This window comes from Trachypithecus francoisi, unplaced genomic scaffold (genome assembly GCF_009764315.1).
Source record: "Trachypithecus francoisi isolate TF-2019V2 unplaced genomic scaffold, Tfra_2.0 Lachesis_group17, whole genome shotgun sequence".
In the NCBI taxonomy this organism is placed as follows: domain Eukaryota; kingdom Metazoa; phylum Chordata; class Mammalia; order Primates; family Cercopithecidae; genus Trachypithecus; species Trachypithecus francoisi.
In genome coordinates, this window is record NW_022681462.1 from 47,475,340 (window position 1) to 47,490,782 (window position 15,443).

The 15,443-nt window shown below is 48.3% G+C and overlaps 1 protein-coding gene across 5 annotated transcripts in view; it reads right to left on the reverse strand.

Moving 5' to 3' along the window:
• The window catches only part of NCK2 (NCK adaptor protein 2), a 151,703-nt gene that overhangs the window by 18,236 nt on the left and 118,024 nt on the right, over positions 1-15,443 (reverse strand). The window contains exon 1 of one of the 5 annotated variants that reach the window (XM_033175564.1): positions 14,030-14,157. The exons of the other annotated variants lie outside the window; for them this stretch is intronic. Within the exon in view, the coding sequence (XP_033031455.1) occupies positions 14,030-14,105 (76 nt within the window). The 5' untranslated portion in view covers positions 14,106-14,157. Of the gene's footprint in view, positions 1-14,029; positions 14,158-15,443 lie in introns of those variants that run through there. 5 annotated transcript variants of the gene reach the window in all.

Genomic DNA, 15,443 nt, shown 5'->3' on the forward strand with positions numbered 1-15,443 from the left:
AGATAATGAAGATTTTGGATAAGAAATGTAATACCAGTGACAGGCCAGGGCCCCAGAACAGCAGTTAACAGGTCTTGGCAGGCTGGAGGGGTACTGTGTGGGAAAGACGTCAATGGGACCAAGTTGCTGGGTTGCTGAGAAAGCAGGTCCCTTTTCTTCCCTGCACCCTCATCCTGCCCAATGGCCAGAGCCAGGGTCATCTAGAACAGAAGGGATGGGAGACCCTGAATGCTGGCATATGAAGATTTAATGTGCTCAGTCCTCCTGACTGCTAAGGATACCAGAGCAAGAAAGCTGTGGCCAGGGGGAGGGTGCCTGGGCAAGGTGTCTCAGTGGTAGGAGGGGGACTGGGAAGAGAAAAGTGTCCCAAGAGTGCAGGTGGCCTTTCTGTGTAAGAAAGGGTAATTAAGTAAACTGCAACCCTAGAGTCAGGAGAGCCTTTACATGGGGGCAGGCTCAGGGGACTCAGTGATCCCTCATCCTTCTCCTCTTCCCTGGACTTCACCTGGAGCTGTGACCCAGCCAGGTGACAGGCAGGACATCTCAAAGGGAAGATTTCTGCTGCAGAACAAACAGGGATTCATGTGCGCCTGGGAGACAGGAGCACTGCAGCTGTGCGTCCTGACCGAGGGCAAGTCCCTGAGTGGTGCAGGTTCTAAGCGACCGCCTCTCTCTGATTTGAAGGCAAACTCATTACCTTGTAGGTAAGAGGCAGCACCGGGATCCCAGTTTCCTTTCATTCTCTGTGTGTAGTTTTTCTATGCATCTCTGCTTCATCGCCTCATCCTTCATTAAAGTAAAACCACTTACTGCTTCCAGTTGTAACAGAGGCACAATTTGCACTCCAATGTGTGTTTATTTTAACAGGGTAACACGATTTTTTTCTCACAGAATTTTACATATTTTCTCCACAAGACAGGCAAATCCTCATATCCACTTCTCAGACTCGGTCTGTCTTTAGCTACCATAATGAAACCATAGCCAACCAGAATATGGCAGACTGGGAGCCCCCATCGTCCAGGGCCCCTGCTCACCTGTCTGTGTCGCCTTTTGGAAGAGCACATTCGCCGGCACGTCCCTGGAGCCTGCTCACCTTGGGGTCAATAGCGAACTCCAAAGCAGGCTGCAGGCTAGGGGGATCCTTCAGGGAGATGTGAGGTAGGCGGGTCCTCACCCATGCAGAACACCCAGACAGTTTCAATGCCTCCCATCCTGCCCTGACCGAGGGATGGTGTGCGGTTGTGTGTTTTAGCAAGACTTGGGACAAGAGATGAAATGTTTTTCTTTCAATTCTCAAGTTAATCATAAAATCCTACTGCACAGAATTTACCTGGTTTTGAGCATTTTGGTTGGAGGTGTCACAGCAGTGTGCTTCAGATAAATGATACTGCGATGATCTAGAATGTGACCATTACAAAACCCTTCCAATGGCTGGCATGCTGTGTATTAGATGAACCAGCATTTTCTCACCAAGTAATGACTTTATCTACAGCTTGTTCAATAATGTTTAAACTGCTACATCTTTGCATGAAAAAGAATGAAAGAATGAAAGTTACCGTAAAAAAAAAAAAAAAAAGCAAGATGCTGTTTTATGAGACATGCTCAGCAGTGAGCAGGATTTTAACTCTTACATTGAAGACTAGGCTCAGAGAGCATCTCAAGCTCTTTAAATCTATCATAAAATTATGGTGTTTAAGTTCTAGAAGAAACCTTAGAGATCTGATGGTATCTTAATTGGTTCAGGCGCCTATAACAAAATACTGTAAACCAAGTGACTTAGAGAGTAAAATTACAGACATTTATTTCTCACAGTTCTGGAGGCTGGAAGCCCTATGTCAAGGCCCCAGGAGATTTGGTGTCTGCTGAGGGCCCATTTCCTAGGTCACGGATGGTGCCTCCTTGCTGTGTCCACATGGCAGAAGCAGCGAGGGTGCCCTCTGAGGTCTCTTTTACATGGGCATGAATCCCATTCATGAGGGCATCACCCTCACGACATCATCACCTCCCAGCACCATCACATTAAGGGTTAGAATTTCAACATATGAATGGGGGGAACACAGTCTGCAGCAGCTTGGCCAGTTGTTCTCAGGCTGCTGCTGTGGGAAATGAGTCCTGGGATCCCATGTGTGTGTGGTCCAGGGGACTGGGCGGGGCAGGAGACCCCCTACCTCCAGCACCTCCAGCAGCTGCAATGTTCTGTTTGCTCTACACAGGGGCCCTGGGCACTTGACAGTGTGCTCCACAAATGAGACAAGTGACAGAGGCTTGGAGAGTCTCAGCATTCGCCCGAGGTCTCCCAGACCAGTCAGCAGCCAGGTTGGAAGGCAAGGACGCACAGCTCCTGAGCACAGAGCTGCCCAAGATGGACAGCAAGGAGAGCGAACAAACTCCTTAACCAAGTCACCTCCACAGGTGCCACATTAAAGACCAGCCACAAATTGTGCCATGACTTTATCTGCATTTCATAATAATAAAATAACATGTGCACTGTAGGTAATATTTGTTACTCGGTGAGCAGGCAGACAGTGTAATTTTTTTTTTTTTTTGAGACGGAATCTCGCTCTGTCGCCCAGGCTGGAGTGCAGTGGCCGGATCTCAGTTCACTGCCAAGCTCCACCTCCCGGGTTTACGCCATTCTCCTGCCTCAGCCTCCCGAGTAGCTGGGACTACAGGTGCCTGCCACCTCGCCCAGCTAGTTTTTTTGTATTTTTTAGTAGAGGTGGGGTTTCACCATGTTAGCTATGCTCGGTCTCCTGACCTTGTGATCCACCCGTCTTGGCCTCCCAAAGTGCTGGGATTACAGGCTTGAAGATAGTATAATTTTAAGTGGCAAATAGCTGAGTTGGATTTAAAGGTAAACTACACTTTCTGCTTTTGTGGTGATTTGCAGCGTCAAGCTATTGGATCTCTGATCACAAGTTTTATTTTTATTGATAATGAGCACGTTTTAACTTTCCTGAATAAGATTACAGACATTAAAGACTGGGTTCTAATAAAAGCCTGAATATGTTATCCATTATTAATGTCAGCAAATTTAAAGTCAAAATCTTTTATATCCTTTTTCAGATGAAGGGATGTTATAACAGATGACTTTAAAACATGCTCTGGTTGTCATCTTCCAGCTGGAGTTCTGGAGATTTCAGATAAAGTGTCAAACAAACTTGGTACTTCCGAAACGTATTCAAGCCAATTCATTTAGGCAGGGTGCACTCAAGTTTTGGGAGCTCTGTGGCAAAATCATTTAATTTTTGCTACTGATCAGATGTGTAACGTAAACCAAATTTCATCAGAAAGCTTCTTTTTATCGAAAATGCTCTTTTTGCTAAGAATGGAGATTATTGATCTGTAGGGATTTCCCCCACTAGAGTCAGGACCTATTATTAAAGTCAGCTAAATATTACGAAAAGCTTTTATTATTAAATACTATGGAGATCTGATAAGATCTGATTATGGTATAAAGTGACCAAAGTACATTTCCATATAAGAGTTAGAATATAACTCACGTTCAGCTCAGCTTCTAAGAGTTTTTGTGTTGTTGTATATTCATTTAATTTGCATCTGGTTTTTTAGCTATGCTGCTAAGATCAGCTTTCACTATTCAGAGTGTGAAGGGCAAAAATTTATGATAATACTTCAATAGGTAAAGGGAAAAAACTCAGATTTACTCAACTTAAGGATTTTTTGACAGGGCGGCCACAGGAGATTAATGTAGTGGTTCTGTTGTCTTGATCTGTTCAGAACCCTTTGTACCTTCTCTTAGTCAAACAAAATTCCTCTCTGAGAAAGGCCCCATCTCACCCCAAGCCTTCCCCCGCCTTTGCTGGCCATGGGGGAAGGCCCATGACTCATATCTGTGTAGTCAGGGCACTCCCGGGACCCTTGCTATAGTCATGGGGGAAATACCATCCCATGGAGGACACGGCCAGGGCTGCAGCAGCATCTGCCCACGCTGCAGAGGTTCATGTAAGGAGTGAAGGACAGACGTGAGCAGGGAGAGGCTCAGACAGATAGGCCCCACCTAAGAGTTGCACCCCTGGATCCAACTGTACTTCTCCATCATCTGAGCCAACTTCTCATTTTCTTTTGTTCCCCTTCAGTTACTTTTGAGTTGACTTTCAGTCACTTCGATTAAGAGCCCTGAAAAATTAAAACCACCCTTCCGCCAGCCTCACTGCTCCTCTCCCAAGCCATCCCCCTTAAACGAGCCAAACTGTTGATTCCCATCTGAAAATGTGGTATATATGGGTGAGCTGAAAAGAACACAGTGACAGTTTTTGACCAAGGGGTTTGGGTGCGGGAGTGAGGGTGGTGGTGGTGGTGGATCAGCAGACATAATTCATAGCTGGGTGGCGTGCATGTTTCCTAAGCCTGAAGAATCTGGCTTAAAATATTTCAAGTCTTTCTGCTGTGCCCCATCCTTAGGAGCAGGGGCTCCCTCTGAACCAGCCAGGGCCACTACAGCGGAGCATGCCACAGTCCCCTGGAAGCTGATCTCAACAGCAGTAAAAGAAGACTTAAAATATTTACTGCAAGAGTAATAATGAGAAACCTGTGATGCTGGGAGGCCACATCCATTAAGCCTCACAGACCAACACAACATAGCCTCGATTTTCTGGGGGCTCTCAGAGTTGACTTAGGGTGGGCCCACGTGAATTCACTGGGGCCAGTATCTTAGGCACAGTGGTCAGAGAAAACTCTGAGAGTGGCTTATGGACTTTTGGGTACAAATTGATTTCAGACAAGGTCCAATTTAAGTCGGAAGAGACTCACGCACAAATGCCATCAAGCTAGCTGCTTCGGCTGACACCTATTCCTTTTGTCACATGGAGACTCAGGCATGACACTGACTGCTGGCCGAAGATGATGGAACTGGGGGTGTGGCACCTGGAAAGACAGTGACCTTTCCTGGCAGCCGGGTGAGGGCACCAGATGCCGCTGGTCTGGCCCCACCCAGGGTCACAGCACACCTGCCAAGACAGGCAGAGGACAGGCGCTGCTAACGTCCACTTCTGGGAAGAGCATCAGAATGTACTCACTGCTCAACAGAGGTGTACCCGGATGAAGGAGAAAGGGGACTCGGTTACTTTTTCGGAGATTTCTCTGTATCATTTCTGACTCCTCCCTAGCAACAGATGGCATTTAAGGTGCAAAAACTTTCAGAGAACTCTTAACAGATCACGATGCTCTACAATCCTTCCTGAAACGCTGTCCCTTGGCTCTGCCATGAATTCACACTAGAATACCTACAAATGCCATCTCTGGCTGCACCTTCTTTCTTCATTTCTTCAGTGTCCTCAAGAAGGGTTCTTTGTTCATTTGTTGTTTAATGCTCAGCCTCAGGGAAAGTGTGAAGAACCTACGCAGCCTCCTAAACCTCACAGACTAGTGCGATAGAGAGTCAGTTACACAAACCCAAGTTGCAGATGATGACCAATGGTGACAATCGCAATAAAAAGGAGGAGGTCAGGGAGGACTTCCCCGAGCATGTCTCTTTCGGTCCCGCAGGGCATGGAGGAGCTCAGGTGAGGACAGGAAGTACACGTGGCAAGGAAGACAGGCTACACACCACGGCTGTGAGCAGAAGGACTCGGAGCCATTCAGAGATGTGAAGGAGGTGTTAGGGCTACAGTGTGGAAAGCAAGGGGACAGGGGACAGGACAGGCCTGGGGGCGGGGGGGAGTGGGGACAGCGTGCAAGCAGCAGTAGGCACCGTCAGCTGATCCCGTAGCTGCAGAGAGGGATCTGGGCAGGGCAGGAGCATAGAGCTCTCCAGCTGAGGCTGGCAGAAACATGTCGAGCAAAGCAAAAATACTCGTCCATGGACCTTTCTCTTCCGAGCCTCCTGCTGGCAGAAAATAATCTCACCATTAAGAACTGTGTATGTTTAAGGAGGAATAAATTCTAAATTCCTGACCACCATGGAGAAAAAGCAGTAAATGTACTCTTGACAGCTTCCCCAGTCTTCCATGTCCCTTTTGGGCACCAACTTCCCTTGCATGAAATCTCAGCCCATCTCCAAAATTGTCCCTTCCGGTTCCTGTTGTTGTCAGGTGTCACGTAGTTTCCTCCCTGCTCTCTAAGGTCCTAATCAACCTTATCAAGTTGACCCAGGAAACTTTTTACCTCTAGTAGTTTAAATGTAGCTTTATCAAACAAAAGCCAGGCCGGGATGGTGGCTGATGCCTGTAATCCCAGCACTTTGGGAGGCCGAGGCAGGCAGATCACTTGAGGTCAGGAGTTCAAGACCAGCCTGGTCAAAAGGCTGAAACCCTGTCTCTACTAAAAATACAAAATATTAGCTGGGTGTGGTGGCACGTGCCTACGATTCCAGCCACTGGGCAGGCTGAGGCAGGAGAATCGCTTGAACCTGGGTGGTGGAGGTTGCAGTGAGCTGAGATCGTGCCATTGCACTCCAGCCTGGGCGACAGAGTGAGACTCTGTCAAAAAAAAAAAAGGGAAGGAAGGAAGGAAGGGAGGGAGGGAGGGAGGGAGACAAAAACCATTCTCTTTTTCAAAAGCTTAGCAAATCCCCATCTCCCTGAGGAGACCGCAGGCAACATGGTCCATGGGGAAACAGCACTGGCCTTCCCTCCACAGTAAAATGAGGGTTGATCCCAAAGCTCGCGGAGCACCTTGATTGGTAACCGGCACTACAATAACTTGGTGAAGCGCCTGAGAGCGCCTTGCCTGTCTAAAGGCCTGTCTCCCGCAGGCCGTGGGAGCGCTCACTGGTGCTCGTCTCACCATCCTCCTCATCTCTCTGTATTTATCTCCCTGGGAAGGACAAACAAAGTCACCATCGTGGCCTCAGATCCGGGCATGGAGCAGGCATTCAATACACATCTGCTAATTAATAAACCCCACTCACTGTCTCATCACCGCAATGTCACATGCACTCATCAGCCCCTCCAGGCCTGTGTCTGCAGCAACAGGCACCTACACTGCCAGGGGTGTGAGTGAAAGTAGCAGGCCAGGATCACGATGAGCAGACCTCCCAAGCACACACTACGCTGACCCTTCTCTGCAGCTATTCCTTCCTCCTTCCTTCCACAAAGACCCTACTTTGTGCTGGGCACTCACGCACCCGTTCAACAGTGATGCCGCTCCTAGGATGGAAAGCACTGCTGTCGCTGGGCTGTGTCTGATGGCTCCGTGGTATACTATTTCCTGATCCACCCCAAATTTCCCCAGACTGGAATAACCTAGGATATTTACTTTTTTTCTTTCTTTCCTTTCCTTCCTTCCGTTCCCCTCCCTTTCCTTCCTTCCTTCTTTCCTTCCTTCCGTTCCCCTCCCTTTCCTTCCTTCCTTCTTTCCTCCTTTCTCTCTCTCTCTCTCTCTCTCCCTCCCACTCTCTCCTTCCTCCCTCCCTCTCTCTCTCTTTTTCTCTTTCTCTTTTTCTCTCTTTCTCTTTCTTTCTTTCAGACAGGGTCTTTCTGTGTCACCCAGGCTGGAGTGAGGTGGCGCGATCTTGGATGCAACCTCCGCCTCCCAGGTTCAAGTGATTCTTGTGCCTCAGCCTCCCAAACAGCTGGGATTACAGGTGTGTACCACCCTGGCTAATTTTTATATTTTTAGTGGAGATGAGGTTTCACCATGTTGGCCAGGTTGGTCTTGAACTCCTGACCTCAACTGATCTGCCCACCTCAGCCTCCCACAGTGCTGGGATTACAGGTGTGAGCCACTGTGCCTGGCCTGACTTTTATTATTTCTAGGCATGCATACCCTATAATGAAACACTCTACTGTCTGCCATTCAAAATCCCCAAGTTCAGGAAGGGACTGCCACAGGATGGCAGGGAGGAAGGAGCCTCATGCGACAGAAGGGAGTTGCCATCCCTGAGGGAAACCCCACGCAGCCACCCTGCTGGGTGGGGGTTAGGGCTGCTGGCGCCCCTGCCTCCTCAGCCTCCAGCTGGCTGCTCTCTGAATGGGAGGGCAGGGGGAGCACATGTAGGGCCCCTGCTTGGCCCCGTGGCACTGCGATCTCACTGATGGACTTCAGCCCGTACAGGTGGGGCTGAGTGTCTTCCCCCATCTCTATGTGCAGGCAGTCCCTCTGCCAGTGGGTGGGCACACCAGGAGCCAGCTCCGAAAGGGAGGTGTTGGGACAAAGGGCCCACCCTCCCGACCACCACACGGGTCCTTGTGTCCAGGGCTCTGAACCTGACTTTCCACTCCAGTCATAAGAAAGCCCATTCCTTTGTGAGCAGGCAGGCAAACAAAATGATGGAATATTTAAACCTGAAAAAAGAAATGGTCTAAAAGTATAGAATTTTCTCACAAATGTGAAAGTCAAATGGGAACACAGATGCCAATGAAGAGAATTAAAAAATTTTTTTCATTATAATTTTTAATTAAAAATACATATTTAGTACCTCTCAACACATATACTGGATCCATGAGCCCAAGCGTTTTTGAATATGCAAAAGAGTGTACAAGACGCGGCAAGGATGCGACACGGCATTCTGGAGCACTGCTTAAACTGTCAATCCACTGGCAAAAGCTCAGTACGCCTGCCGTTCTCCAGGACCACACCTGCTCAGGAAAATGAAACGCGACGAACACACAAAAAGAGACAGCACATTCACTGGGGACTACGCAGGTGGCACGTGGTTGGCAAAGACACAGCCGAACCGTCCTTGCGCCAGCTTCTGAGAACACTCTGGAGCCCAGCCTCTCCACCTCCTCGTGCTTGCTTTGGCACTTTCTGTAACATCTCTCTGCATCTACATGGCTTCATCTGTAACACAAGGACACCGCTGGTACTCGTGGGGCTGTCGTGAGGGCCCCATAACGGAGGACGGCACTTAGCGGGGTGTCTGACATGCAGCAGGAGCTCAGGTGATGGCTGCCGTTGTGTGTTGTCATCCTCATACCAGTTCACTGTTATGGCTGGGGACACAGGCAGGATCCGGTGTGGCACTTTCTCAACAAGGTGTGCACACACCTCTATCCTCTCTAAAAAGCTCCTGGGGGGTGAGCCTCAGCTCACTTCTGCTCTGAGGGTCAGGAGCAGCTCAGATGTGAGGGCACCTATGAACAGGCTAGGGGAAGCACTGTGGACTCATGAGGGGGTAAGAGAGGAGTCCCGTTTCTCAGGTAAGGGTGGGCAGCGGCGCTGGATCCTATGCTGCTTTGGATGAACAAGGGTTACTGAGACATAAGTGCTCTGGAGTGCCTGGGTGCAGTCCACCTGTTCTGTGTTTTGGAGAAGGGCCTTGATGGAACTGGGTTCCAGCCTCCAAACCTGGGCTGTGAGGAGCCCACTCCTGGCCTTGCTGTGAGGCAGATCCACAGCCCTGGCCAAGTTGCTTGGCTGGCCTGGGACTCAACTGCTTCATTTTCATAGAAAAGCGCTGGGTCAGGCTATCGCCTTTCCACAATTCTACAGATAGTGCAAACTATCGATTAACTTCACTTTTTAAACATAACCGTGTAGTGTAGGCTTTGAAGAAGAAAAAAGAAAACTCACAGAAGAACCACAAGGGGATCAAGTGGTCCTTTTGGACGCCACACAGCCAACTTTTGTCACTGCTGAATGAAGTTTCTTAGCACACCCGGTTAAACATTATAGATTTAGTCAACTTCAATTAGCGGCATTAGAACAAACTGCATGTTTACCGCTAATTCATCTCTACTTTACAAACACCCACTTGTAAATTTCACAAATCAGACAATCAACAACTATGTTCCTTAAAAAAAACAAAAACACAAAACCAAGCAAGATTCCCCATAAACAGCTGCCTCAGCATGGCCTGCCTCCAGGAAGAAACACAGGCCACCCCAGCCTTTAACTTACGAACAGTTGCCCTCTGGGTGGCTCTCACAGCTGTGGGGGTCACTGAGGACAACCTGAGTGTGTGCACAAATTCTGTGAATTCCCAAACGGAAGGGGAAGTTATAAAGCAAAACCCACACCAGCCTGGAGGAGGAGCTGATCACAGGGACAGATTTCTGGGCAAAAACGACATGAGTCAATGCAGGCTGAAGTGTAGACAGACACCCAACTCCACCCTTACTTGCCAAGGTCCATCAGTGACACCAAGGCAGCACGTGGGCCATGCAGGAGCCCTACAGATGCCCACCTGCTTGCAGGCAGGCAGCTTCACACATCAAGCCAGTAAACGAGCGCTCTCTCCATAGCCTCACACCTGCTTCCAGGAAACAGCCACTAAAATGGAATACAGCAAAGGAACATTTTGGACATATGGATAGCACCTAAAAAAGAGAGCACACCATATGGGTAAATGCAGACAGGAACAGGCTAGGAAGATCGTTCTCTAATTCCCTGGCATATTTGGTTCACATTTCTTTATTCGTAAACTTCAAGACTCCCGCCTGAGTAACTCAAGGTAATCAGTTAGGAAGGGGTGATCTTTAGGAAGCTGAAGCAGGGTGAGATCATCTTAACAAGACGCAACCAAGATGCCAGTTTCTGGGAAATGCTCTGCCTGATGCCCCACCCTCACTTCCCAGGGTCTCTCCTGCCTTGTCCTCCATTAGAAATCTTTTTAGACAATCCGTGTCTATTTTCTCTCGAAATATCCTCCCGCTAATCTGTTGTGATTTGTTTCACATTTTTGGTTCTAAATATTTGGAAGCCAATGATACACAGAAACAAACCCACATTTATTTTGGGGTGTCTGGCACCACAACTACTGCCGAAGATCCCACATTATGTGGGCCCTTCCTATTATGAACAATCTCGCAAGACAGAATTTTAATGAATTCTAAATTCTGATACATTATATTTAATTCATGTTCACACAATGGTAAAGTGTACAACAGAGACATGAAAAGTAAACGTGAAGTGTTAAATGCATCTCTGAGAACCCACAGAGTCCCTGTCTTTGCGTGATAAAGAGACGATAAACAATTTGTCGGAGAAGCGGAACATTTAAAATAGAATTAAGATAGCTTAATTTTTTCCCCCTTATGTTATAAACAAACATTTTGAGGGCAACAGTTTGGCTTTGTACTGATCTGAAAGGAAAAAGTGGTTTATTGGAGAGTGGCTTAGTTTAGAAAGCACGTCTGAATGGTATGTAGGATGATTAACAGGAATTTTCTCATTCCTGAAGAACATTCAACTCAGAAAAACAAACTACTTCTAAGACAAATGCACCATAAAGAATCAGCTTCTCCTTTTACATGACTCACAGGATATAAAAGCCATAATGAGCATCACAACCACTCAACACCCAGGAAGTGTATATACCAAAAAAAATTACTGGGTACATCTCATTTCCAGCCTGTGTCAGGACCAAGTAACCTGGGGGAAAAGCCTGATGTTCTCTAGACCAGGGGTCCCCAACCCCCCGGGCCGCAGACCAGTACCTCTGTGGCCTGTTAGGAATGGGCTGTACAGCAGGAATGGGCTGTACAGCAGGAGGTGAGTAGGGGGCTGGTAAGCATGACCACCTGAGCTCTGCCTCCTGTCAGGCGGTGCAGCATTAGACTATGATAGGAGCGCAAACCCTATTGTGAACTGCGCATATGAGGGATCTAGTTGGGCACTCCTTTTGAGCATCTAATGCTGACGATCTGAGGTGGAACAGCTTCATCCCGAAACCATCCCCCGGCCTCCTGCCACGATCCGTGGAAAAACTGTCTTCCACGAAACCAGTTCCTGGTGCCATAAAGGTTGGGAACTGCCGCTATAGACGAACTGCACTGTGACAGCTAGTACTGATAACAGCAAGAAGTCGACTGTGTAATAGGATCTTGATTATATACATATTAACACTGGGAAAAGACACACAATGTTGACTGTGATTACTTCTGAGTGATAAGATCACAGGGCATTTGCTTTTCTCCTTTATGCTTTTCTATAGTTTCCAAAATTTAAAAATAATATCCCGGCTGGGCGTGGCAGCTCACGCCTGTAATCCCAGCACTTTGGGAGGCCGAGGTAGGCGGATCACCTGAGGTCAGGAGTTTGAGACCAGCCTGTACAACATGGAGAAACGCCGTCTCTACTAAAAATACAAAATCAGCCAGGCGCTGGCGGCGCATGCCTATAATCCCAGCTACTCAGGAAGCTGAGGCAAGAACTGCTTGAACCCCATAGGCGGAGGATGCGGTGAGCCGAGATTGTGCCATTGCACTCCAGCCTGGGCAACAAGAATGAAACTCTGTCTCAAAATAATAATAATAATAGTAATAATAAAACAATAATAATAATAATAATAATATCCCTGTCTTTAAGAGTGAAGACAACTGATTAATAGTTTTATAACACTCAGGCATTTCAGAGATTACGATTCTGAGGAATATCTGTTTGCAGAAAACTGCCATACAAAGAAACTGATGACAAAGATGGCTGAAGATGACTCCTGTGGCAGGGGCACAGGTGTGCTGACAAAACTGCTCCCAAATTCAACACAATTACGAAAAAGGAGTACACTCGTATGACACTCAGCTTCTCAGTTCTTTTGATTCATGGCTCTTGCTCACCTCAACATTAAGGAACCAGGAAAAGTTACAAAGACATGAATCCCTAGGGGCCAGGGAGAACTGGGGAGCTGTTCCCTTAGCATTTTGGCGGCTAGTGCAGGGGCAGCAAATAACCTCAACAGTCTGTGGGTGGGAGTCGCCAGCATTGACGCCTAGCACGAAATGCATCTCCCTCCCACCACAATCAGCACCCCCAATTCCTGAGACTGAACAGCCAGCACCCCCAATGCCTGAGACTGAAGAGTAATCAGAAGAGGTGGAGTCAGGCCACACTGGGCTCAAGCGTCAGCCCCAGCAGTACTGTGAGTACTGTGTGTTCTTGGGCGCCTCACTTAACTTCTGAGTCTCAGTTTTTTCACACGCAAAATGCGGCTATTATGATTTCCTGAGTAGGCTCACTGTGAAGATGAAACAAAAACATATTTGGGCACCTGTCACGGTACCCGAGCACACTTGAGGCACTCGAAGAGAAATCATTATCATGGCCCATTCGCTGGGAAAATGCGTGTGAGACACTGGTTTGGGGGACTTGGTTTATAGGCTTTTCTGCTGCATGAGCTTTCTGTTTGAAGTCACATACTCCTCAGCAAGGAGGGCAGGGAGCACTCATGCTGGCTGGGGGAGCCTGAGGCCCTGACACCAGCTACCACGAGGCCTCCTGCTGGGGAGGGCTCTGGTGACCGCGTTTCACTGCTTTTTAGTGTGAAGGTACTCGTGTTATTTGGACGGTGTTATTCCAGTGTTATTCTTTCCAGTATTATTTGGATGGTGTTAGCTGCATCTAAAGTCATCCATTTGCAGGGAACCGTGTGTGTGTGTGTGTGTGTGTGTGTGTGTGTGCACACGTGAGCTAGAGGTTACAGATCTTTCCCATGGGTTTGGAGGGCCAAACTCGTGCCTGAAAGGGACAAGGAAGAATTCGAAAGAGGAGAGGAGGCCGGGGCCAGTGCTTAACATGAAAGAGACTGAATGCCCGGCTGAAGTGCTGGCTTTCCGAGGTAGGCCCTGGATTACATTATCTTTACACATTTGAAAACGAACATTCACGGACATGAAGGAAGTATGTCCTAAGGATCACTGTGTGTCTCCCAAGCCTGAGATTCACACCTGCAGCCTTCTCTGCATCTTACTGACGCACCCTAACCTCAGACTGCACTCAGTCTCCTCTTGCTTCCTCTACTCTCTGAGCCACTCTGTCGACCCTTTAGGCTGGAAACCCTTGAGTCATTCTAACACTTCCCCGAGGGAGGTGTTCCCCATCCAGTCAACAGAGTCCTAGGGGTTTTCCTTCCAAATCTCCCTCTTCTCTTTTCTCCTCCATCCCCACAGCTGAGTCAGGGCTTGGGATGTCACCCTGGGTCACTCTCGGGCCTTGTCCCCCACCTCCCACTGCCAGGCTCGGGCCCTTCCAGTCATGTCCTGAAGACAAGGATCGGGACCTCTGCCGGACACCCCAGCACTCATCTCCCCCTTAAGCCCTGTGGAAACCTCCGAGGGTTCCTTTTTCACACCCAGGGCCTTTCCGGTGTGGCATGCCCCACCCCCGAGGCTGCCCCAGCCCTCTTGCTCACCCCAGTCTGGCTGGCTCGCTGAGGCCTTCCCACACCTGTGGGTTTCCGTCGACCCATCCTCACGTCCACTCTCCATCCCCTCAAATGAGACCCCACATCCCCTTGCCAAGTCTCAACCCTGCTCAGAGTATCCTTCACATGAATGACTTCCTTCAGTTCTCAAAACTTTATGAGATAAGCAGTCACATATCCTGTTATACAGATGGCGCAACTGAGGCTCAGAAGATTCAACGGCTTGTTCAAAGTCACTCAATGATTAACAGTAGCAGGTGGTGAAGCCTGGATTTGAATGCAGGTGATGGAAGACTCCAGAGTCCTTCCTCCTGCCCGCGATGCTACGTGCTCTCTGAAAGCACAGGTGCCCGAGCTGCACAACTCAGCCCTAGTTTCCCATGAGACAGGAAGGGACAGTGCTATTGTTTGAATGAGGACTGTCCATCTTGTGCCAGTATTATTTTCCCAATTAGATTACAAATACAAGCTTCAGAAAGTCAGGGACTAAACCTTATCCTTCCTTCACATCCCAACCATGTGAAATAACATCTGACCAGGCTCTCCCTTCTGATCGGAACATACCCTATTATACTGCGGTAGTCGCTGCATCGTGCCTGCATCCCTATTTCAAAGGCTTTGGTTACTGTTCTCAAAGGTCACTCACAGCAGAGAATGCAGTGGCTCAGACGGGATTTCCAAGGGATAGAGAAAGGGACAACTGAAGCTTAGACTCAGCTTCCATGAGAACCAGGCTGTTGCATTTGTTACCCACATGTCATTTCAGAGATGAACAGCTCTGCCCTTCTTGAGACCTGTGAGAGGATTTATAATCACGATGACAGACCCTACAATCCTATAATGCCGAAAGGAGAATTTCAGATGTCCCAGCAATCACAGAGGCTGTGAACCTAGGAGCTCAATACAGCCTGGGGTGACCCAGCAAGAGGCAGAGATGGTTTTCACTTGCATGCTAGGGATATGGAGAGAAGCTTGATGAATAATTAGAGAAAGTTTGGAATCAGGTACTGTTAGAACCATTCTGTGAAGCATCAGCTGGGCACGCTGGCATCTGGTGTTATTCTCATGGTCTAGGCCCAACTGTAGCAGATACTCCATGACACTTTCTGGCCTCTTAAAGGCTTATGCTGAACTTAGGGCACTGCCCAGGCACAGCAGGGGAGCCCAAGTCTCCGGACTACCAGCTGGCTTTATGGCCTAGGGTAGTCTCTAAACCACTGCTGATAGGTCTATTTGTTTTAGAGCACAGGGAAATTACAAAAATGGCGCAAAAAAACATGATTTTCCCCAAGCCATTTGAGACTAAGCTGCCAAGACGACGTTCCATGACCCGAATACTTTATGTGTATTTCCACAAATAAGGGCATTCATCAAAATCAGTTAATTTGTATCATCAATACAT